Genomic DNA, 25528 nt, shown 5'->3' on the forward strand with positions numbered 1-25528 from the left:
CTTCTTATATGTTACTGTTTTCAGAACATTCTGCAAAGGTAACTTATTCTCTTGATTACACAGGTATACACAAGGTATAGAATTTACATGGTAACTGTATATCTTTTCATAATCATAAGTTCAACAGCCAGATCCAAACCAGCCAAAGCCCGAAGGAGCTCAGATGTTGGCTATGCGTGGGGAACAATTAGGTGTGGTTACAAACTGGCCTCCTTCCCTGGAAGCAGCCTTGCAGCGATGGGGGACCATCTCACCAAAAGCTCCTTGCCTAACCACTATGGATACCAATGGAAAACCACTCTATATTCTCACTTATGGTGAGCACCTTTTGAAATATTTGTGCTTTCATATATTCTGTAGTGTGTGTAGTAAAAGCATAGAGTGAAAAAAAGCCTAGTAATGGTGCACCTGTTCCATCTGAGAGTAGGGTAAGACAACTCTGAAGCTGTTGATGTCTGGGTATGGGTTGCTGAGATGTTATAGTATGATTTATTTCTGACAGAGGAAAAGAGCGAAATAGAGACAGCCATGGAATAACAGATTATAAATCAAAAACACCTTTTAAATGGAAATGTGTCCTAGGTCAGATTTTCCTGAAGATTAATGTCTAAATCCATTGCCCTTGGATATCACCCAGGCTTTGTTCTGCAAAAGCCTAACCTGGTCTACAAAATTCATCAGCTTCCTGAAGAAATTAATAGGATTTTTTCCCCTTGTTTTACTGACATTGTAGTAAGTGTAATTTAAATTATTTCTCCTGATGGGTTAGTTGTACAGCTAGCAAATGTACCCTCTTGAAATAGATTTACCTGGGTATATTTTAGTGTGACATTTGGTATGTTCATGTAATTCAATGTGTACTGCCTGACAAGGTATTGCAACCAAGAAAGACTAAGTAAAAATAAACATAAGGATATCTCTGACAAATAACTCCCATATTGCTTCTAATTTTGAGATGTTCAGGGGACATTTGGGAGATGTTCAAAGGAATTATTATGAATAACTGTCAGACTTTGAAAGTGAGATGGATCATTTCCATGTGCTACTGATATGGATATAAAAAATTATTTTGCTTTTTTTATTTCTACCTTCTCAGGGACTTGGAGTTCTGTGCAGAGAATGTTGTTACATGCTGTGGTATAGAGGTCTGTCTGTTTTGTTCAGTGCTGAACATTCACCCCCATTCAGGAGTGAGACTCAGTGATGATCTCCAACCAAAAAGTTGTCTGCTGCAAGTTTGGCAATGCAAATATAGTTAAAGGCTTTTAAAGCATAAGAGAACCTTTGCAACTGAGGGTCATGCATGAAACATTTTCCCTTCAGGTACTTCAGAGTTAAGAGGTGACTTAATTTCAGGGGCAAACATACAATTCACGGTTGATGAATGTTTTTCTTCCTTAAGGACATTTACTCGAAACTAGGGAAGAATTTTAAAGTTTGCAATTACATGTTTGCAGAAGTCATGTCATCTACTGAATGCCCTAAATAAATTGGACAGGAAAGGAAATTAAGCTGTTACTGAGAATCAGACTGTTTTTCTGAATTTGGGATTCTGTCCAGAGAGTCTGAGCATATGTCCTGCTTTGCCTGAGGCTGTAGGGTGAGCAAATCAACCCGAGGAACATATCTACATGGCTCATGGAGCCACCTAGCCTGATTCTCTGTTCTAAAATAACTCTCTTCTCTTCTGCATTGTCTGAATCTTGAGAAAAGTGGGAATAAAATTCGTGTTTTTGCACGTTTCATTTGGCAGCACTTTGGGATGTGGTTTTCCTGTTGCCCTTCAGTAGTTTCCTGAGGTCAGAAAAAAATCAGTTCTTTTTTCTTTTCTGTCATCTTCTTTTTATAGATAAAAGAAATTACAAACCAAAACATCTCATAGCTTTGCTGAATTCTTCTCTGCTAATTGCCTTTCATGCTGATATTCTTTTTCATGGGAAATGTTCATTCACTCTGCCGTAGTAGTTGCCTTAAATGAAAACTGCTTTAGAAATGTCATTAACAATACAGCCACCTGCCATTTCACTGGTGACTTTATGAATGATTTTTCTGTAGCCAATCCTCCTTCCGTGCCTGCAATATTTTCTAGCAATTGCAGGCATGGCAGTTTTTAACTTGAAAATTAATATACATTAAGCCTCAAAATCATTAAAGACACTCCTACTCATGACTTTTTATCCTTGTGCATAGTTCCACTGGCCCTGGTAGTAATAAACTTTTGAAGGATGAGCTTAGCCAGAATCCTACCACATGGTATTAATGTGACACTCAATTTCCTCATGTGCTTGCCATGATCAGGTGACTAAAATTTTAACTAACAACCCTGATGATTTTCAGTGGCCTCCAGCTTGTATTCCACAGTTATTTTCAAGTTTTTTGTCAATTTAAAGAAATACCATTACCAGGAATATTTGTATATTTCACAAATATGCATGAATTTTAAGAATCATTCTAATTTTCCAGAGTTTTGGTTTTTGCGATGTTGTCATCACTTGCACCTCCCCTTGAATATTTTACCCCTATTTACTGGTTTTGCTTCAGTCTCTTCTCACACTCCCTTGTTTTCAAGGAAATCCTCTTCCTTTATTCTTCAACTTTCCAGTTAAGAGGAGGATTCTCCTTGATGTCTTTTGATTTCATTCTCAGTATCTTCTCCAGTTTTTTGTCCCTGCATGGGTGACTTGCAGGTTTGCCTGCTTATTCCACACCTTTTTCCACCTTTCCTAGCTGATTTCCAGGAGTGTCTCTGTAGCTATCAGCTAGACCAAAGCCCATCTTGGGCAGGAGTTCTAATGTCCTTAACACCAAGCAGATTTACCTCCTCTTTCATGGATTGTTGTAGACAATATTGCCTTCCCATCCATCTCTTGGGCTCTAACTAGAGTACCATACACAGCCCAGACATTTGTTTCTTTCTTCATTTTACAGCCATTCTGTGTCCAAACCTCGCAGGTTGTTTTAGGAGGAAATCTTTTCAAACTGAGGCCTTTTGCTGCATCTGCATGAAATCTCATCTCATCTGTGACCTTGGTCTCGATTTTTATATCAGGCTCTCTTCTGGCCCTGAAAAACATAGTGCTGATCTCTTGCATCTATCAAGGATGCTTTCCTATTTTCTCTTGGTGGCCTTGCATGCTGAAAAGGAGCTCTGAGAGTGCACAAAATTCTGCTTCTCCAAAGTCTTCCTCACAGCTCCTTTGCTGTCCCTTCCAGAGGCACCTTCGAGGGCTCGGAACAGAGGCCAAGCTCTGATCTGCTGTGGCAGACTGCGGTGGATCAGTGTTGCAGGGACCAGCTTGTGTGGTGCACTGGAATGGATTTCTCCCCCTAAGGGTGCTGATGTGGGTGTGTGTTAGTGTGGCTTTCGCTGGAGAGTGTTCTAGGTTGTGAAAGGCTTCTGGGCTAGGGGGGGAACCAGTTTAAAGAAGTTGCACTTCCAGCTGTTGCTTTAAGTCATTGCTGGTCTCCCATTTCTCTGCAGGAGTTCATCAAATTTGTAAGGCCTTGTATCTCCTGTGTGTTTTTCAGCGTGTTTTTTGAGCTTCTTGTCTTCACAGCATGTCAGAACCGTTTTTTTCCATGCGTCTCAGATTGCTTTAGATAGAGTAAATGTATAACTGCGCTTGCAGACTTGATCCTTTTTTCCAAGCAAGTGTTTGAAGCTGTTTTCCTCAGTTCTTGAAGTTCTTCTCGGTGCCCCACTTGTAGTCTTTATTTGATGTACTTAAAATTCTTAAATTCTTTCTAGTGAATGAAATTCTATGAGTGCTACTTATTTCTCAAATATTTTGTTCCTTTGGGAACTTGTTTAAGTGGAGAATATCTTAGTTAAGTTATTCTCAATCCCTTTATAAAATCAAATCACTGAATATGTATAAATTGAAATGTCTGAGATATGGGAAGGAAATATGTTTTATGAGGTTTTATGAGGTTTTATGAGAGTCTGAACTCTGACTAGAAAAGTAATGTGTACTTTGAGGAGAAGGAAGACAATTTCTGGATCAGACGGAGTTAATCAGAGTAATGAGGCATCTGGTTTTGGTATTAATAATGAAATGCTTAGTGATTTCTTAGAGGAGAAATGTGAATAAAGGACAATTAAATCCTATGTAGTTCTTATGATATCAGAGCTACTTTTCTTACTTAAAATTATTATTCTAAGGAGAACCAGAAAGGCTGGGGAAAAAGTAAGGGGTTGAAAGTAATTTATCAATAAACAAGTTTTGAGCCTTCTTTTTGTAACCATTGTTAAAAACAGCAAAATGAGTACCAGTCAAATTTTTCTGATTCAAAGAATCTCATTTCCTTTATCTAACCCTATCTGTAATCAGATTTTTTAAAACCATTTTCAGTAGTTCTTATGTAGTGTTTCCCACATCAGAGGCCCACTAGAGACAGCAGGGCTTGTAAAAAAGAGCAGATGTGACTCTCTGGGCAGAGGACTGCTTCTTCCATTTGGATTCTGTGGAGAAGGAAATGCTTGGCAAATGGCATTTGTTTGCAAATGAATTGCTGATTTTAAAAATAACTTTAAAGCAGCTGTAAACATTTTGGGGCCAAAGTGATTCTACTTCAGCCGAGGTGATGTTGCTCATACTGGAGATATCCTGGCATATCTTAAAGTTAACAACAGGTCAAAAATAGCCAACTCCAAGCCATTCTGCACCCAGTGTGCAACATGCACCCTTTCCTGACCTTTCTGTGAGAATGTCCTAGACCAAGAATTTCACAATTAGCAGCAGGAGAGAGACAGATTCAAGATGCTTCTCACCAAGTAGCTGCATAACCAAACTGTCCTTGCCTCTGAAATAACTCAAGACTCACAGAAGTATGAATAGTCACAGTTTAAATCCCCAGAGAGTTATTAATATTATGATTGTTCAATACTTTAAACCTTTATTTCTTTTATAAAAAGACTGAAAATGGCTGTATTATATGATTCAGACTTCAATATCAAGCACTGTAATAGCAAGGTCGCCTCTATTCTGAGTATGTCTGGGATCCTTCATTCTCTGCAGCAGAACCTTTTTGTTCCTTCTTTGGATTTTTTTATCCCAAAAAACAATAACTTCATTTTCTGTTTAGGCTGGATCTAAAGAGTTAATGAAGAAAGGATTACCAGAATAGTAAAGCTGAGACTTATTTTGCAAAGCAAAAAAAAAAAAAAGCCCCTTTACCTGCATTGCATTAGGAAGCTTGCCATTTACACTAGATTTAATAAGTGCTCTTGTTTTTACTTAATACAAGGAATGTCGTACTGTGGTATTGAGAAAATGAATATTTGACAAAATTATTTGCAGTTAAACTTTGGCAGTCTCGCAGTTGCTGTGCACGGAAATTGGTAAGCAACCACTGGTTTGGCTTTGATGAGTTAGTGCTGTGTGGTTCTGAAAAGTGTCCTGAAGACAATCAGGAAATTTGTTGTGGTTTGTTTTCTGAGTTTTCTCCCTGATACAGCTTTTCTATTAAAACCTTCTTTACATTCAACATAAACATTTAGTCCTTTTACAGATTTGGAAAGGAAGAGGAAGGGGATTTACCTCAGTGTCATGTGGAAAACACCTAATTTTTGTTAATGGATCCTCTTTTTGTGTGGTTTTAAACCTTCATAATGTGTTGCTTGACCAGATGGGACTGGGTATTCTCTATCTCCACTTGCTAAATTTTATTGCCATCTGAGTAGACTTAAAAAAAAGAAGATGACTGAATACAAAATATATCGTTGCTGATGTCGAGTTTACACTGCTCAATGAAATCAAAGCCCTAGTGGCAGGAGAAGAAGGACTAGCTCCACATGGGTGCTAAGAGTGTTTGTCACAGCTGCCAGAAGGCGAGATGCCGTTTTCCATCCTGTCCTGCCGAGCATTTCTGCACATGCGATGTCTGTCGGCTATGGCTCAGATTCAGAGGCACAGTGGTGCTTGCTGTTACTCACTGGACAGTGGGAACTCTGCACTCCGTTTGCAAGTGTGTGAAGAACCTGAAAGGCCTCCCTGCAGAAGTGTGCTGCTAGGGCATCAGAGTCTGGCAGCAGCACTCTGGCAAAGTGACAGAAGTGAAAATCTTTAGAAGAGGATTTATTTCAGTAAATAAGCAATTATAAGTTAGGCAATGGTAGATGATAGAAAACCTCTGTTTCTTACCAGATTGGGGAGTTATTCAAGATTTTGGAAAGCAGCACCACAATCAGCAGCTCAGTGGGAGGTAGGAACAAGGTAATAAATTGTAGTGGTAAATAGGTGTGCATCAACTGCCTGTTGTTGGGGTTCTGTTTTCCAAAATGAGCTAGGGGAGCTCTACCAGTCTGCTTTGTATGGGAAAGAGTTTTGTGACCTGGAAACCAAGGGCTAGTTCATGTTCTTAAACATCTAGTGCCCTACGTTACCCACGATATGTGTGTGTGACTGGCAGTCCCTGCCCTGGGTCTGCCAGGCCTTGGCCTCTTCCAGAGGGAACCTTTGTGACTTGAACACCACTGGACGCTTCTGTAGATGACATACCAATCCTTCATTTCTTAAATGCAAGAAAGTAGCTGTTAATGTCTGTCTAGTGAGATCAGGGCCTGACAGGCACAAATCCTGTGCTGGTGTGGAGGATAGAAATGCTGTTTAGAGGGATCCTGCTGCAGTGGAGCTGGGGACAAGAATGTCAGGAGCAGGAAGGCTCTCGGGGTCTGGTGTTTATGGCAGGAAAGCAGCAGTGCATCTGCAGGCTCCGGCACCTGCGCTGTGCTTCAGAAGGGCTGAGGGCAGCTCCCTGCGGCAGCGGCATGGCTGGGAAAGAGGAGCTCTGGCACTGAGCTGGGACACGGGCTGCTCCACTCACTGCCAAATGAAGCTGTTGCTTGAGTTTCCTACATCCGTCCCCCCCCCTTCAAGCCAGCTGAGAAGATTAACAGCAGAGTGTTTATCCGAGGAGGGCTGGTGCTTCACTGCCCCCGGGCTGAGGACAATGGGACCTATCCCCGGTGGCCGCACACAGATTTCCTCTGGAGCCCGTGTAAGAAGAGATTGTTCCGCACGGGGATGCGCCCTGAGCCCCGTCTCAGAGCAAGAGCCTGGGATGGAGCACAGCTGGCCACAGATGTGGCACCGCGTGGAGGTCACGGCAAGGTCGCGGCGTCGGGATTTGTGGGAGAGGTTTTAGCAATCGGCTTTCTTCCCAGCAGCATCTAATCCCTCAAGTTTCAAAGGAGGAATTGCTCTGAATTGCAGCTTAGGCAGAACCAAGGAAGGAAACACTTCGAGGATTTCCTTCTTTATAACATCCTCCGTTTCTCAGAGCTGTTATTCTGCAGACGTGGAGTCCTTTGTGTTTCTCTTGGTGTCAGGTCAGGGGAGGCAAACAGCCAACGTGACACAACAAACCCACGGTTCAGTCTGCATCTGGTCAGAAGTTTGTGCCCCATCCAGAAGCCACTGATCTGGCCCTTAATGTCCATACATCCCTAGCTCTGGCTTCTGGGTTACTGCTCCTTTTGTGGCCCTTTTTTAATTTGCTTTTTTGGAACACAGCTATATTTCCTGCTAGAAGAATTACAGTCTTCCTGTTGAACAGTTGAGTTCAGGATCTGCCTGGACTTTGCTCTGCTTGCTTACGAGGGTGCCTGGGGGTCTCTGCCTGCCCACACTGAGCAGAGTTGGCAGCAGCTGAGGGCAGGCAGAGCCTGCAAGGGTTGGAGTGACATTACAGAGCTTGTAAGCTCTTTGTGTTCCAGCCCCTTCCCAGCTGAATGCAAGCAAGCTGCTTCACTCCAGTTTTTCACAGTTTCATACTCAGAGGCACGTGTGTGCCTCAGATACTTAACGCAGCTTGGTATCATACCAGTAAACAGAGAAGGAAAGAGCTGTAGTAACAGAAAATTCGAGTCTTTTCTGGCCACTAGAAAATATTATTGCCATGTTTGTGCAGTTCAGAGTGTATTCAAACAGACAGGAGAGGAATTAGGAAGGCAGCCTTATATTATCTGTGTCTTAGAAGATGTGTTTAAACTTATTTAAAACTTTACTAGAAATGCTCCTTTAATTTTCTTAATCTTTGTGATAACTTAATTTTGGCATTTATCCAGGACTCTTAGGTGGAGAGGATTGTATTGCATATCTGGGTTCTTCTGAAAGAATGTGTCTAAATACTGCAATAAGAATAGCCCTTAGATTTTTAAGAAAATATTTGATGGCACATTCGATAGCTGAAAAATTAGTGTGAATATGTCACAAATGTAAACTTAAGACTTTTAAGAGATTTAATCTTTATAGCTCAGACATAACTTTTTGTGGCAATGTCCAGAACAGTTTAAAACTGTTTTGTGTAAAGATGGTTCTCTTTTGCAAGTCAGAACTTTTGCCAGACTTTTGATTTCTGTTCTCCAGTATTCTGTATCATTACTAATTGCTCTTTTAAGTTTGTTGCCAGTAGGGCTTTAATGTTGAAAAACCTTAGGAAAAAGAATATTTGCTTTCTTAAGGCATCCTTTTTTTTTATCCTACCCGTCAAGTTCAAGTGATAACTGTAGCAGCAGGGCTGATTTCAAAGACTGACTTTCCATCAAATGCAGGTAGTTCTGTCATAGTTCTGTGAGAGTTAATCCTGCAGGAATACTCCTCTATGTGTGCTGAGTTTCCAGTGAAACAGAATAGTGTTCCTTTCTGAGCAGCAAGACAGATCAACATGCAAATATTGGAGTAATTTTTATAAATTAAAGACTTTGGAAAGCATAGCTTGGTGATACAATATTACTGTTTTCATAAGAAATAATTGCATTTAGTACTTTCTCCATAACAAGCAGCAGTGACCCTTCCAATTTTCCTTAAGTGGGATAAAAAGAAAATCTGGCCTTCTCGTCATATTTTACATTTACACTGGATTTGCACTTGAAAATGATTCAGTAGTATTGCATTTTATAACCAGGATGTGGAGGAACTTATTATAGCAACTGCTTGGCTTAGTTATAAATAGAAATAGTGCATGTTTGGGGGCCTGAACTGCTGAACCCCATAGGTAATCCGTTGTCAGAACCTATTATTGTTTCAGTTATTGGTGGGCATGAATTAAAGATTTGTTACTGTCAGGCTGAATAGTGCTTGAAGACAGTACCTGGGGGCCAGCCAAGCACAAGGGCTTAAACTTTGTGTTGTTCACATGGAAATAACAAGGTCTCTAAACAAAGGGCATCTGGAAGAACAAAGATGCCGATCACTTGAAGGATTATTGAAAGACCTGTTATGTGGGCAAAGAGGTCTTGGAGAGAGAATTTTCCTTTATTGAATATTAGGGTGAGGACTTGATAAGGGTTAGCCAAGAGTGGTGCTGGGAAGGTAAAGGGAGAAGAGAGACAGTAGGGAGGGGTACCTTGAATCAGAGAAGGGAGGGTATGAGAGCAGGTGAGACAGAAAAACCAAGTTAAATGTGGAAGAAGGCCCAGGATTAAAAGTGAAACAGCCATATGGATGTACTAAGGTTCAGAGGGTCCCTGCTGCTTCAGTGTGCCCCTTTGGCTGTGGGCTGTGTTCTGTTGGAGTTTTCTTTTGTTTGCCTCTGCTTCTGGAGTCTCCTTTCCTTTTTTCTTGGTGAGAGAGTTGCTGTGGTAAAACCTGAACATCACCCTCGAAGTCAGTCTGTGCTGAAATGTGCCATGTCCAACTTGCTGCAGCTAAGGTGGCAGGGACTTAATGATGTACCAGCCCTTTCTAACAGTTAATTTCAGAGTCAAGATCCGATTTTCTCCAAAGTAACTTCTGCCATAGAGAAAACTATTCTCACTTTTCTTTTTGTTTTTAAAGTGCTGCTGTCTTGATAGAAGAAGTTCAAAGAAAACTTCTGATAAGTATTTGTTTCCATTAGTCCCAGTAGTGATGTCATGTTTAGTTGGAAAACTAATATAAATGTTCCTACTCTGTGTGCTTGACTTCTCAGGTATTCTTTCTCTTTTATAATCTTGTAAAACATAAGAATTTTTATATTAATTTTGAATATTTTGTGTTAATAGGCAAACTTTGGACCAGAAGTATGAAGGTTGCTTACAATATACTACATAAATTAGGCACAAAACAAGAACCAATGGTACGACCTGGAGACAGGGTGAGTATCTCAATAATTATTTGTAATAGTTCAATATTGACAAATAAAGAATGAGGTATTTGAGGTGCTCAGAGGAAATTAGTAAAGTGAAATTGGAGTGTGGGACAGGAGGCTGAAATCTGCTGTTTCCTCCCTAGGACTGATCATTCAGATAGATGTTTTGAATCGCATAATAAGTAACCTGAGCTGGTGCCCCCTGAACTTGAAATTGTGGCAACATCAACAATAAACATTCTCATGGAAAGTGATTTTTGGACATTGAAAAAGAGTCTGTTTAGCAAAAGGTTTCTTATGGAGCCTGGAGGTGTCATGTGGATAAAAAACTTACTAACTAATGACTTTGTAGTTGTTGAGATGGTAGAAACAAGAGAAGTGCTGTGGAGGACAAAGACAAGCAAAGTCAGCACACTTTGGCAGCCAGTTGAATAAATAAATGACACTGACTGGTAACAGAGAGAATATTTCCATTCTTGGTTCTGACTCTGATGCAGCTACTGCTGGAGGCTGAATCTAAGTAGATGGATAAAGCCCACAGAGAGCGAGAGTTGCAGAGGTAGCACTTGAAGATGTTAAATGAAGACAAGAATATCTTATGGTTTTGCTAACCATGCTCTTATTAACCTACCGCTTTGACTGCCAAAGCTTACCCTGCTGCTCATTTTCTCTGCCACAGTGTGTACAGAAAATTCCACAGGTCCCATTCCAGTTTGGATCTAAGCCGTGGAATGGATATTCCAGAACAAATTTGTCAGAAATGCAAATTTTAGTTCTGCTCTAGTGCTTGGAGTTGTGAGTGTGGGATTAAGTTTCCCCCCTCCAGTGTCTGATAGCAATTCTCAAACTTGGTTCACTTGATCTTCTTGTGCCACAAGTGAGTAACATGTCTGCATGCATTACACATCTTTGGGCTTCAAAAATGAGAGCATGCATTAGTGCTTCCCAGAAGAAAAAAAAAAAAAAAAAAAAGGAAAAAACCCCAAAGTGGCAGTCCTTCCTCTGTTTCTTTTTGAAATAAATCATAAAGAAATTACCTAAAGGATCTCCAGATCCTTAATCTAAATTGCTTCCTGCAATGCCATTCAGCCAGGACTAGGATCTGAAGACTCTCTTTTACTTGACTTACAAGTGTGTCTCTAAGCAACAGCAGAAGCAGCAAGTTATTCAAGTGTACACATCAAAACAGTCCACCCAGAAAGCCCCAAAAATATAAAGTTCACATATGGGGAATGTGTACCTCTCCTTATTTACTGTGTGCTGCCTGCCCATCTTTGTAGTCATTTTCTGCAGCAGTCACTGACATCTTCTAACATTAAGAAAGGATTTGTGGATCGTTCAGGCTGAAAACTGGAAGTTTAGCTAGCACAGGACACATAAAGAACAAATTGCAGCTCATCTAAAATAAGTCAGCCTAGATTAGAGTGAAACAAATGTTTGTAGCTGAGTGCTGGAAGCATATGCTTTGTGTTGTAAAAGCATCTTGCCTGGCATCCCTGTGTAACAGGAACGTGATCATTTGAGGCAACTTCACATAGAAGATGAGGTGTTGCAGCACTTCTGATGCTCCAGGCTGTGATTGTGGCTTTTACACCACTGTTGTAATAACAAAAAAACTTTCTGACCTCTTTGAAGGTGACTTTATTCTATGTAATGTGTGTTGCAATGACAACACATAAAGGCAGTTTTAAATGCTAAATGAAATACAGGCACATATTTCTGGTCTTTTCCAAATGAGAATGTATTTGGTTCCTTATTTTGATATGTATAAAATAGTTTATATTTTCCCTTTAAAAACATCTTCTGGCAATACAATCTCTGTTTTACATGACTACCATTACCTCAGTTTTTAGGTTCTTTGTCTGAGCCAAAAAATAATTGTACGTGCCTGCATCTCCTTCCCTGTTTCTGGTATTATACGTGGCAAAGTGCATTTGCCTTCTATATTAACTTCAAAAATTTAACCTTGCATCACCCCAGACAGCTGCCTGGAAATTAGTCTTGCTCTCTGAAATATCTACTAGCTAACCAGATTCTCATCTGCTAATATACACGGTATGATTTTGTTCCTTCAGCCTTATCCCTTTTTGCTTTTGCACACATTATTTATTTATTTGGTACAAGTCTGTTAGTGATTAATGTTTTTTGGAGAGGAAGTTAATGCCTCGTTCCCACTGGACTTCACTGAGATTTTTTTTCACCTCTGTCAGCTCCGTTTCAAAGATTCCCAGCCAAACCCTCACTGCCTTCACGTAAGCAATGACCAATGCAAAACCCAAGAACCCTCAAAGTATATTTTGGGATCTTTCAGATGTTTGCTGGGCTCAGCAAACTCCAATGGATATTGAAGCAGTCAAAACTCAAGAGCTGCTAAGTAGTTTCAGCAAATTGCAAGGTGCTGTGATAATACACCGTTGTCCTGTGTGTGAGCCCAGAGGAAAGAGGTTTGGAATCACTTGCCATGCCTTTGCATGCCACTGCAGTTGACTGTGCAGGAGTTACCAGCTGTGCTGCAGCTGTTTGGGACATGAGCTGAGAATGCCTGTCTGACTGAACAGAAACAAAACTGCAGAGAGGATCCAGCCACTAAGGCCAGTCACCAGTGAGAGCAGTACTGTTCCTTGCTCTTGCAGGAGAGCTGTGGGCTCTCAGAAGTGGCTGAATCCTCAGCAGGGCTGTGAACCTTCCCCTTTCCCTTTGCCTGTGGCGGATCTCAGGCATTGTCCTGCCTCCAGCAGGGCCCACGGGAGTTAAGCTGCACAGCTCAGCACCTACTGAGCATCCTTCTGGTGATCTGTGATTGGTTCTGGCATTCTTTTATCTAAATAATTTCGCCAGCCCTAGCACTGAAGCTGTTAAGTTCAGCTCTGGATGTGATGTTTGCTTCTAGATACCATTTTTTTGTGTGCACACAGCACACACAGAAACTTTACACTGGGACAAGAGGACAGTCCTAAAATGAAACTGTTGTACAAGGCAAAGTGTTATGAAACAGCACTGTGTTAATGATTGGCATAATGACATCCTAAGCCTGGATAATTTGATTTGGTCACATGTGCACTTCAGTTTCAGTAACTTCAAGCAAATTATTACATTAGAATCTAAAATCCTTCCAATTCTATTTACTTAGGTTATTTAACACCGGTAAAGCAAGCAGTTAATTCAGAACCAGATGAAAGGTGGTGTCAAAGTAGGAAACAATGCAGCATGGAAATATTTAACTACATCCTAAGTGAAAATATTCATAAAAAGAATATATATCAGAATAAATTCCTTCTGATTCCTTTTTCATCTGTCATTAGGCATTTGAATAGCTGTCTTAGAAGTGCTCTGGTATCATCTCCATCCAAAAGGAAGCATGGAAACTCCAGTTATCATTACCTGACACCTAAGATAAAACATTTTTAACGTACTTCTCTCTCTTTCAGGTAACACTCGTGTTTCCTAACAATGATCCTGCTGCTTTCATGGTGGCATTCTATGGCTGCCTGCTTGCAGAAGTTGTCCCCGTCCCTATTGAAGTGCCACTTACAAGAAAGGTGGGGAACTGAGTTTCTTCTCTATACTCCATTTTAGCACTTACCTCAGAGTAAATCACAACTGAACATAGCTTTTGAGTACATTTTTGTGGTTAGCTAGCTCTGAATCTGAGGATGCCAAGATAGTGGTGAATTATATATAGATCCTTCTTTTTTGTGATGGAAAATCTGAAGATGTGCCTGCAGTTTCAGCAAATTGCAGGTCTGCATGGAAAATGAGAGGAAAATTTTTCAAGAGATCAGCTCTGCCAGTTGTAGTTGGGTTATCTTTGTTGCCTTTTAAAGCTTTCTGGGGTTGGCCACTGACAAAGAATCATTGGCAACAACTGCTGATTTTTCCACCTGTCCCTGCAACCCAAGCTATGTTATAATGCTACTGGTGCTGTGTGTGCTGCTTCAAAGCTGTTCTGGAAATGCCTTCTCCTGTGTCTCTATGTGCACATGTATCTCAAAGCTTCCCCCACCACAGTCACCTCTGCCAAGGGTAGCACTTGAACAAATTCAGTTCAGGAGTTCTTGCCACAGAACATGCATTCCTAGAGAAAACTGACCACTGCTAATCAAAAGCATTTCACATCCAGTGTTGGTTCAAAGATTCAACCACATATCCCAGAGAAGAGTTAGGAGACAAATAGAGCAGTTCCAGCTGGAAGGAGTGCCTGGGGACAGTGAGGGGAGGGGGATCAGTGCTGGAGGTGAACCACAGCTGCGTCACTTACCTAGATTCTGCAGAACCTGCATTTTTTTCTGAGGATATATGCCTTGAAGGCTGTAAATGCAGCAAAATGTATTTATTAATTACAAGGGTTGTTTTGGTCATATCCCCTTAATTTACCATGTCTGGCTGCTCCCACATACCCCTTGTATAATCTGTCTTTTATTAGCTAGAGCTAATAATGCCTTACTTTAATTATTTGGTCTGGACTTGTCCACACAAAAAGTGTTCTTTAGTCTTTACAAGCTTTCTTTTTGAAGTAAATTGTTTTGGAAAATGTTGACTGAAGCCATGAGATGCTAAGGAAAGGGCTGAGCAAATGTATGCTTTGGTCACATTTTCAATATTTCAATGGTCAAGGGCTTTTCTTTGAAATGTTGTAGCATTAGAGTACTGTGGAGCAGAAGCTCAAATCTTTGTTTCATGGATAGGAACCCTGCCTTTCAAATGAAAGCCATGAAAACAAGATTTTAAACCCTCACAAAGCCTGTGCAGTTTGGACATCTCCCATAGCAAATTAACAGCTCAAAAAATCTGGAGATGCCTTCCTCACCTCTGGGAAGTTGAGATGACCTCAGGATTTCTCCATTACGATCACACAAGTCCCAGCCAGCATCTGTGGTGGGCTCCTGCTATGGTGAAACCAGAAGGTGGGAGCAGGAGGAAGAGGCAGTTGATAAACTGGTGAAGGAGGAGAGGGAGATGGAGGGAGGGAGTGGATCAGACAACAAGAGACTACGATCCAGCTGAGCAGATTTGAGAGCCACAGAGCAGGAGGAAGGACAGGATGTCCCCCAGCTTAAATGGAAACTGGAGGAAAGATGCAGGTGAGCTGGAAAGGAAACTGGAGAGGATGGGACCTCAACCACCATACCTGCTTTGGAGAGTAGGGTTATCCTGCTTCATTTGGAAAATGTAGTATTTGAGAACACTGAGAGGTAGACATGGCTGTAGAACGAGGATGGTGCTTTTAGTGGAAACATTTGCAAGGGGCTCTCATTGTGCCTTCACATCCAAGAGCAGTACATTTAGTCTGAGGCAGTTGCATAACATGGTGCATTATTTTGATAAAAACCAGAGATTTTATGTGTATCAACATCATAAGGCCAGCAGAATATAGACATTTTAAGATCTTAGAGAGTGCTATATGGGTAAATCCACTTTCATTCCATGAAAAAAAATTAAGAAGCAACACAGTTTTGGGGGTTAAAAAATCTAATATGTCTTTCCCTGGTACTATTTTCTGAGGTTTAATGACATTTTGTAGCACATAGATAGGTGTAAATTTGATTTATTTTGGAACATCTGATACCACATCCATCCAGTAAACTATAAAATCCAGCTGTCCAAGTAAATACTCTGTGTCAAATGAATAACTTACCCTAATTTGGCTGCACCTCTTGGGTGTTTGTTTTTTTTTAAATATGTGTCTATATATGGATATATAAATATACACTTACATATGTGTGTATATATATATATATTTATATAAATGAATATCTACAGACTCAGATTGTTTATCTTTTGCCACAAGGTTTAAATGTCAAATTAATAACACAATAACAGAGATGTCAGTTTAAAAAGCAACATGATCTGTACTCTATAAATAAAGCTATGCAATCTCACAGCATATACTATTGCAAATATCTTTGCATTTGTTTATATGGAAAGGCAACTGGAGTGGAAACAATGAGATGAAAATCATGTTCTGAGTAGTCCCAGAAGGAATACCTCTGCCTGGTCAAATGGCAGTGGATTGCTTCTGGCATCCGTGGGAATATGTCATTCCTGTCATCACACAATGGCCTAGACTGTTCTTTTATGCTTTCCCATTTTTTGTTCTCTTTTCTGCACGCTTCAGTACATTCTGGCAGTGGACATCTTTTGGGTTGCTTTCTGGAAGACAGAGATGGGACCTAGCAAACAGGCCAGCAATTATACATTAATTATATTATATTATATTATATTATATTATATTATATTATATTATATTATAGGCTTACAGACTAATAAGCTGATACAGGATGAGCTATTTCAGATAGTTATATTAGCAACCATTTTTTAATATTAAAAGTTTGTATTAGCAACTTTAATGCTGTTCTACATTTTCCTAAAGAAGATTTTTTCACAGCTCAGTGCAGAATTTTGTCCCTGGCATTTTAAAACTGAGCAGTAAGACTTTTGCCTTACAGATTACTTTGCAGACATCTGTACCCACATGGAAGTAGAGGCTTTTGCTTTACCAGCATGAAGATTTTGTGTGTACTCCCTTTTCTTTGTAGCATAACTGTTATTTTTTTAAGATTTTGACAGGATTTTTTCTCCAGTTCATTAGTAGGTGAAGGTCCATCTTGCCTTGCTCTTTCCTTCTGTATCCCACCTTTATGTTGACAAAATACCTAGAATACTCCCAGGACTTCAGGGGATGTGGGACCTGGCATCTGGGGTGGATTGTCTGAACATCCAGCAACCATGCAGTATTCTCCAGTTTTATTCCCAGAACGCTTCCTAGTGTTTGGCAAGGAAAATTTGGAAATTGGAATTCATGCAGCATGGTTTTGGCTCTTTAGACTTGGGACATCAGATCTAAAATTAAAACCTGAAATCCCAAACCAACTCTTCATTCTAAAAGCATCAGTCAGGGATTCTGCAGTCATTGAAACTATAGAACAAGCAGCATTTTTATTTCTCCTCCTTTCCCTGCATTACCATTGCAATGCCCTTATCATCAACACTCCCCAAAATTGTTTACAGCTAATCCTCATCCCTTGGTTTACAGGCTCTGTTCTCTCATAATAATGTCCCTCTCTCCAAATTTGCTTATGTTTCCCAAACATTAGCAAATAATGTGTCCTATACAGCATCTCTTCCTTCAGAACTGCCACTTCTGTTAACCTTGTCTGAAGCTGGAGTATTACAAACTCTTTCACTGCATGTGTGATATGATGTGAATTGCAAACTGTGTCATAGGATGTGCCATCAAAGTAGATGAGATGGGAGTTTCAACATGTTGAGTTCTAGTTCAAACAGTGGTTTACTATGTCCCGCATGAAAATATCTTAAAATAAGGTTTTGATTTCTTTTTCTTTATATTTTTTTAGGTCAATGTTTTTTTCCATTTGATCGACGCCATGAAAAATATTATTATTCTGCTCTGACACAGTCAGGGGAGCTAATCAGTTTTAATCTAAAAATAACATTTTTGTCCTCCAAGCACATTCACAGTTATGCTCAGTCACATGCTGTGAACATAGGAAGAAATCTATCCCTCACAGATCTTCATGGCCTCCTTATCATAGGCAGAATTTGTAGCAGGGTGTGTGTGACATGAAAGCATGTAAAAATTAATTTCTCACTCAAAATGCTATTTCCTAGCCTATTAGATTTAATGCTATGTGTGCTTCCAGCAGGCATTTCTGTACTCTTCCAGATGCTGGCTCTCACACTATGATTGGAAGAATTGTGTATTGTCATAGGAAATCTGGAGATACCCACTCCAGGATGCTTGAGGTTTTTTTTAAAGGATACAGGGTAAAAACTGTTTTTCAGGAGCTGTTTTTATTAAATCCTGAAATGTTATTAAAGCTGTAACTGTAGCCTGGCAGGTATATCTCTTCCAAGACAGTGAAATTGTCCCAGTCATGTCTTTCTTTAAAAGAAGAATTCTAGTCTGAAGGAAAAACACCTTGACATCCTTCCCAGTGTTCCAGGGCTCGAGATAAAATGAGCTTTGCTTTCTCTCAGCTTTACTCATCGTAGGGCTGTAGTGTGCCGGAGACACTGGAGCTCTATATGCTTTTGAACAGCTTTTGACAATGCATCTCTTTCTTCCCTGGATTTAAAATATGTATAAAATGTTTTATATATTCTTTTCAGTGGCATGGTCCTCCAGTCCCTCCGAAGAACGTAAGTTCCCTGAGCTCCACCTGAGCCCTGGTGCACACTGCTGGGCCTGCAAGCCCCGTTCCTCTTCATACTCTTCAGCAGTGGAGCACTAAGAGGTCCTTGCTCAGTTTGCCACAGTGAATCTTAGATCCTATAAAGTCTGTGTTTCCTTATTGTATTTTCAAGTCTAGAAAATGGTAATTTCCTGGAGAGAATAGCGTATTTCAGGCAGTGTCCGCTGCCAAAAATAATCGTTGTCTTGCTTTTATTAAGATTTTTGGCTAAGGTGCTCACAGTTGCAGATTTCACATGCAAATTGCAGGCAGATACCAAAGCTGTTGTCTGAGGAGACAGTTAATTTCTTCATCTTAAAGCTGGTTATGAAGATTGTATCTGCACTGTGTTTAATTTTTTACTAAGGCCTTTTAAAAAAAGAAGGTTTCCTCAATGCCTTTTCAGTTTTGGCTCAGAACTGGTGATGCTTGGCCTTTGCATCTGATCATTGCCCTGTTTGTTCTTTACCAGAAGATTTTTGTTAGGGTTTTGTTAGCAGTGGAGCTCACATAAGCGTTGTAACAGAAAACAAGATTAGTTCCGTCTGTGATGCTCCACGACATAATTCTCATTTTGAAAGCAGTCTGGGATTTGCAAGTGAACAGAAGTAACCTTTATCAGGCCAACCTTTGCACAGGCTGTCTCTTCCTTCCTTCCTTATTAGATAAGGACATGCACTCTCACTCGTGGGGACGGGATCGTAATTGTTTTCCTTCACACAGATACTCTCACAAAGCATTATAGAAATGACATTAACAGCATGCTGAAATGCAACCACACGTGGGATTTTTTTTATCCTGCCAATGAATTATCACTCTGCAGCAGGAAGAAGACAATTTGCCTCCAGGTACCGGTGGAAACCTTTAGGGAACCTTTAATAAAAGTCCTTAGAGAACTTTGAATGGCTGCCTACAACAGAGAGGATTTCAGGCTTGCTTCATCTGAAAGATTGATCTCTCTAGGTGTGGGCAGACATAGTCTAAAGCTATGCACACCTCATTTTTCATACCCCAGCAAGCGCTGTGCCTTCAAGAAATGTGAAATGATAGTTCCAAAGTCAGCAATTGGTCTCAAAACTCATGCTACAATACCTCAGCTCTGTGTTTTGCTTTCCACCTGCATTACGTGTCATTTCAAACTGTGAATCGTGGAGGATTTGACAATGAACATCTCTGGCAAGTCTCTGCCTGTCTGCAGTTGGGACCGTGTTGAGTTGTTTCACCTGGTCCCCCCTGGCTCCCTGAGGTTTTTCCTGTGCCCACAACATTCACTAATATAAAGTGTTTATAGCAAGGGGGGGGGGGTGTGTGTTCCAAGTAGCAGATTTCCAAAATAGCAAGTAACACTTCTTACAAACCAGTGTGTCCTGAAGATCTATTCCCTTCACAGGTAGGACAGGGTTTTGGGGTTTTTTTTGAGAGGAGAAGAGGATTTGGTTGGGGGATTTTTTTTTAAATTTTTTTTTTTTGGTGGAAGATTATCTGTGTGTGTTTCTTTGCTACTTACAAAGTAGTTTTTACCATTGCAACCATTTCATTTCACATTACTCTAAAGGCAGGTCTTTTGATAACTTGACTGGGAAATCTGAAATAATTGTTCCCTTTAAAGTGAGTAGCCTTTTTTTTGTAAGGTTTGACAGCCAGACAAAGGACTGCACTTTAAATTCAGGGTTCATTTTTCAAACACAAGTTTTGCCCAAGGTCCTCACTGTTCTGGGCCTGTCATGCTGAGGTATGAGGAGCAGCAAAGGCTGTCATGTTTACATGGTTGAGTGTGTAAGTAACACTGTGTGTCTGTGGGAGGTATAAAGGTTTCAGATCTTCCATCTCCTGGCTGTCAGTCCAGTATCCAACACCAGCTGAGTCATTAGAAACAAGTTCTGTGGGGCAGCAGTTACCACAGAAGCATCTACGTGGGGCAAGGGATGTCAACCCTTTCTTCATGTCCTGTTCTCTGCAGTAGTTTCAGATTCTGGGTCAGGATGGAGCCACCAAAAGCAGGCAGAAGGTGAGGATAACTAGTTATGAGGTGTGAGAGGCTGAGACTTATGGTGGAATTGATGGACACCAAGTAGGAGACTTCCAGAAAGCTTCATTGGGTTCATACTGCAAAATCCTCAACTGGAGCTCCAATGGCCCTTGAGAACAGTGTCTTTCACAGCATCTCTGCTTCAGCATCTTGATTTGCTTTTGTCTTGCAAGGCAGGATTTAGTGTGGCCACCAAAGCATGGTGTGGGATTTGAAAGTCTGTAAAGAAGGCTGCTCATGCCTGGTGAAATTCTCCCAATCTCCTGTGGCAATGTTACATCAGGTGATTGTTCAGGCATGTTTTCCTTACAACTGAAAGAATATCTGTACAGAAAAGAATGGGCTGAAGATTTTAATGCTGTTTGAGGTGGGTTGTCCTGATGTAAAGCGGTCTGCTATTACAAACTGTTACATGTGCATAAATTGTATTAAGAAATCTATGTACGTGTGTGAGCTGCTACAAATGAATGATTAATATTTATGTGGACATCCTCTAAGACAGTCGATATGGCACTGAGGGAAAGTATAGTCATTCTTTCTTGTGTTATCTAAAAAACTATACTGTGAATACAAGTTTCTTTTTCTTGTTTTTTTTTTTTTTTTTTTTTTTTTTTTGCTGTGAGATGATTTTGACAGATGTTTTCTTAGCTGATGCATATCCCAGGGCCATGGTACGCTGATGCTCAAGTGTCCACACTTTCTACTGGTTTCCTTATGTTATATTTCTTGATGGAATTTGTTAGGTTAATTTCTGTTTACAAAGTTCTGCACTAAATAGAATTTCATTGCTTGAGAATTGGCATTTTCTTGATATAGTGGTGAAACCATTTGTAGCAGTCTTTTATAGGATATACAGTTACAACATTGTAATTTAAAATTGAGATCAATGCCATTGCTGCATTCAATTATAAAATTTATATGCCTTTTTAAATTGGTAGTTAGAATTACATATATTAGTAAGCATTTATTAGATTAAAGATAAATTTTGAGCAGTGGTAGTATGAATCTGGTATTTTAAGGAACTCATGACCTCCCTTTATAGATGATAGAGTAGCAGGTCGCAGAAGCTTTGACTAAGGGGTATTGTTCTTTCTGGAGCACTCTAGCCTTCCTCTTCCTGCCCTTCCTTCTGAGGGACCCTCAGGAGGAGCCATCCCTCCTGCACTGTTCAGGCACCCACATTTCCTTCCTCTGAGCAGACTCCAAGAGTGGAGACAAGTCTCATCCTCATGTGGAACCAGGATTAGATCTAAGTGCTTGTGCCCTGGATTTGACAACAGAGATGTGGATCAGCTGACATGAGAGTGAGGACAGTAATTAATGCTGGACAAAGCCCATTAAGTCCTGGAAGCCCCACTGATGCAGGTGTAGTGGGGCCAACAACATGCTCACTGCAGTGTTTTTCCTAGAGACACCAGAGTATTATTCTCTGCTGTTCAAAGAGTAGTCTCATTGTCTGGTTTTATATGGTCAAAGATGATACACAAGCTTAAGTTTAAAAAGCCTTGCTGAAAAAATACCTTTTCATTTTTTTCTGGTTTTATAAGCATTCTGACTATAGTAAGCAACTGTAAATACAATAATTCTGGATAGAAGGAGTTATATAGCATAGGCTTTGACAGATCAGTTAATTGTCTCACATAGCTTGCTCAGTTATCAAAGTTCTGGTAATTGATGCCACGTACATATTTTGAGGTAGTATGGAAAAGTAAGCTTTTGCTTTTCCTCTGTTCTCATGGCTCCTTTATTTTAGATGGTTTTATTGACTACATAAAAATTGCATTAAGAATTATCAGTTAGGCTCAGGGGCTTTCCATCATACAATTTTGCTTTGAATAAATCAATAGATTAAGGCAACTGTTTTGTATTTCTGGTTGTTTCCATGGTTGAGTGTGCTCTATGTTTGATTTGAAAGTATTTTAATTTGATCTTTTGAGTCTCTTTAGGCAGTTTTCAGTAGAATAATTCTGTGAAGAAAGGGTTAATGTTTCTATGTGCATTTACATGTAGAGCTTTGCTCTGTTGAAGAGCCTGGTGGATAGATGTAAAGTTCATAAAAGAGTAATGACCAGACACTATACATAAAGCAGACACAGTGGTATGGAAGCACAGCATCTCCTAAAGAACAGCTATGGCCTAGACTGGAAAATCATTACATGACTTTTAATCTCACTGCTTCTATCCCCTTGATGAAAGTAAAATGTAATGAGCTTACTCTAATGGGCACTTGACTGTATGGAGTGCTCCTGAAACGTGCCTGTAACTACTCAATGAAATGGTTATTGACAAATCAGGTTACATCAGCATAAATAGGGAAACTCTCACCATTGTACGCCCATCATAACGTCTCAATGGTTGAAAGCTTTCTCCAGGTAGAAGCATCTGTAATCCGTATTATTTCCTAGAATTGTCACAAAATCACAGAATGGTTGAGGTGGGCAGAGATGTGTGAAGGTGACCTAGTCCAACTTCCCTGCTCAAACAAGGTCCCCAGGACTATATCCATGGTAGCTTTTGGATATCTCCAAGTACGGAAACGACAACTTCTTGTGCCGGTCACCCTCCCAGTTAAAAGGTGTTTCCTGATTTTCAGAGGGAACCTCCTCTGTTTTAGTTTCTGTCTATTGCCTCTGGTCCTGTTGCTGGGCAAAGTAAGGAAAGAACCTGGCTCCATCTTCTTCACACCCTCTCTTCAGGTGGAGGGATTAAATCACTCCCTAAGCATTCTCTTCTCAAGGCTCAGCAGTCCCAGCTCTCACTCTTTCCTCATAGGGGAGATGCTCCAGTGGTATTATCATATCCATTATCATAGTGGCCCTTTGCTGACTCTCTCCAGTAGCTCTGTGTCTTCTGCTTGGAAGCCCAGAGCTGGTCCCACACTGGAGATGTGCCTCTGTGGTGCTGAGGGGAAGGATCACCTCCCTCAGCCTGCTGGCAGTGCTTTGCCTCGCACAGCTCACAGCTCAGGATGCCATTTGCCTTCCTCGTGCCAGGGCACGCAGCTGCTTCACACTCAGCTTGCTGTCCACCATGACCCCCAGGTTCTTTCCAAAAAGCTGCTCTCCAGACCCTTCTGGCACAGGGGCTTGTTTCTCCACAGGTGCAGGAGTTGGAATTTGCCTTTGGTGAACTTTATGAGGGCTCAGTCTGGCCATTTTTCCAGGGATCCCTGTGAATGGAAGAGTCCTCTGTCAGTTCAGGCATTCCTCTCAGCCACTTGTCATTTCTGAGGAGATGCAAGAGCAGATGCCATCTGATGGCTTCCACTGTCTTTATGATTTATGCTGCTACAAACAGGACGATAACTAACTTGTGGAATTTCTTTGTGAATATACAGATGAGTTTTGATAGTCACCTAAAAGGAAATCAGTTTAAAGGAAAGAGACTGTTTCTCTCTCAAGATAATGTGCCCAAGGACAAAAATTATTTCATCCTGTAATCACTTCTAACCAATTCTGTGTATTTTGTCATCTCTTAGGATGCAGGAAGTCAACAAATAGGCTTTTTGCTTGGAAGCTGTGGAGTTACTGTGGCCTTGACCAGCGACGCATGCCATAAAGGACTGCCTAAAAGCCCCACAGGGGAGATACCACAGTTTAAAGGTAATTTGACCCTGGTAATCATGGCTATCACTGGTCATTTACTGCAACAAACTGCGCTTGTTTAGTGGCCATGGGTGAGGGTCAGGCCCATGATGGAACACTTGCCTCAGGAGCTGATGGGACACTGCTGTCCTGGTGTGCCATTGCTGGCAGTGATGGCTCTGCCAGCCTCACCAGTGCCCCCAGTCCAGTTCTCTGCTGGCTCAGCCAGGCTGCTGAGATCATCTGTGGCCACAAAAATTAAACCAACAGACTTAGGACAGTAGTAGATGAGTGTTCATATGACTCACTCCTTTAGTGAAGTGTAAGGACAGTAACTTCTGACAGGGGAGTGTTAATGAAACTGCTCAGGTCAATAACAAACTGCCCAGCCATTTGCTCAGGGACTGCCTAAAAAGACCTCAGTAGCTGTGTTAAGAAGGCAGTTCTGCAAAATCTTCTTTCCCATACTCCACTGAGGTTCAAAGGAAGCAATGGTTAGGTAATGATGACACAGACTTTTCAAGAATAAAACTCTGGCAGGGAAGGTTTTTATCTTGTCTTATCCAGCAGAAACTCAACAAAAGCTGGCTTTTGTTTGTACCTCAGGCTGGCCAAAGCTGCTGTGGTTTGTCACAGAGTCTAAACACCTCTCCAAGCCGCCTCGTGACTGGTTCCCACACATCAAGGATGCCAACAATGACACAGCTTACATTGAGGTGAGTTAATGAAGATGCATCTTCTCCTCAAACATTACATATGGCACTTCTGGATTAGGTAAATGTCATTATTCATTCAGTAGTCACAGAAGCAAAAAACCATCCTGGTTTAGCTTGTTAATAAGTAATAAGTTTTCTAATAAATTTGACCAATACTGATTTCAGAAAAGTCAATGGAATGTCAAATTATATTTTGCATGTCTCTAACATTAATGTTTTTATGTGGCTGCTGCAGTGTTATGTTACATTTGCCTTGAGCAATCTTGCTTCTGTTCAATATGGGCTTGCCCACTAGCCTTGGGATGGATAGATAACAAGATTCACAGTGAAGCTTCAGCTCTCATATCACAACTTTCAGACCCTTTGAAAGAGAGAGAATTTCTTGTTCAAATGCTTGCTCGTCTCTTACTGCTTTATGAGTCACACTCCCTACAACAGAACAGCATCAGGAAGGGAAAGTTAGCAATGCTGTTGAATTTAATTTTCCTCCCTTTTATTCCCATCATTTTCTCTCCCTTCTGCATAGACTCAAATGCTTTGAATTCAGTGGTGTTAATATTGAATTTAAATGATTCTTCAAAGGGACTAAGTGCAAGTGAATAGACCAAAGGTGTTTCTTGTCTTTGTGCATTCAAGACACTGGGCTAGAGAAGCAGAGATGTCTTCATTCTCGATCTTGCTGATTATCTTCATCATGAAGAAGGATAAATGTTTCATTTATTATCTGCTACTGATAGTTCTCAGACACTTACACAAAGTTCCAAAAATTATTTCAGTAATCACCAATGGCCTCCCACCTCTTTTCTGCTGCTTTTTCATGAGTCACAGGTTCTGATCAAAGAGCTTGTGTCTTTCAAACTGTATACATATAGATTATTATCACAGCACCCAGCAAGGATGCTGCAGTCAGCTCTTATCACATGCCTTATAAGATGC

The 25528-nt window shown here is 40.6% G+C and overlaps 1 protein-coding gene across 5 annotated transcripts in view; it reads left to right on the top strand.

Moving 5' to 3' along the window:
- Positions 1 to 25528, top strand: part of DIP2C (disco interacting protein 2 homolog C) — a 311580-nt gene that overhangs the window by 203786 nt on the left and 82266 nt on the right. For all 5 annotated transcript variants that reach the window (XM_040085482.2, XM_040085492.2, XM_040085501.2 and 2 more), the window contains 5 exons: positions 120 to 317; positions 9986 to 10077; positions 13500 to 13610; positions 23771 to 23894; positions 24483 to 24592. In XM_040085482.2, coding sequence (XP_039941416.1) covers positions 120 to 317; positions 9986 to 10077; positions 13500 to 13610; positions 23771 to 23894; positions 24483 to 24592 — 635 coding nt within the window. The remainder of the gene's footprint in view (positions 1 to 119; positions 318 to 9985; positions 10078 to 13499; positions 13611 to 23770; positions 23895 to 24482; positions 24593 to 25528) is intronic.

The sequence above is a fragment of the Hirundo rustica genome, chromosome 1, assembly GCF_015227805.2.
Source record: "Hirundo rustica isolate bHirRus1 chromosome 1, bHirRus1.pri.v3, whole genome shotgun sequence".
Lineage (NCBI taxonomy): Eukaryota > Metazoa > Chordata > Aves > Passeriformes > Hirundinidae > Hirundo > Hirundo rustica.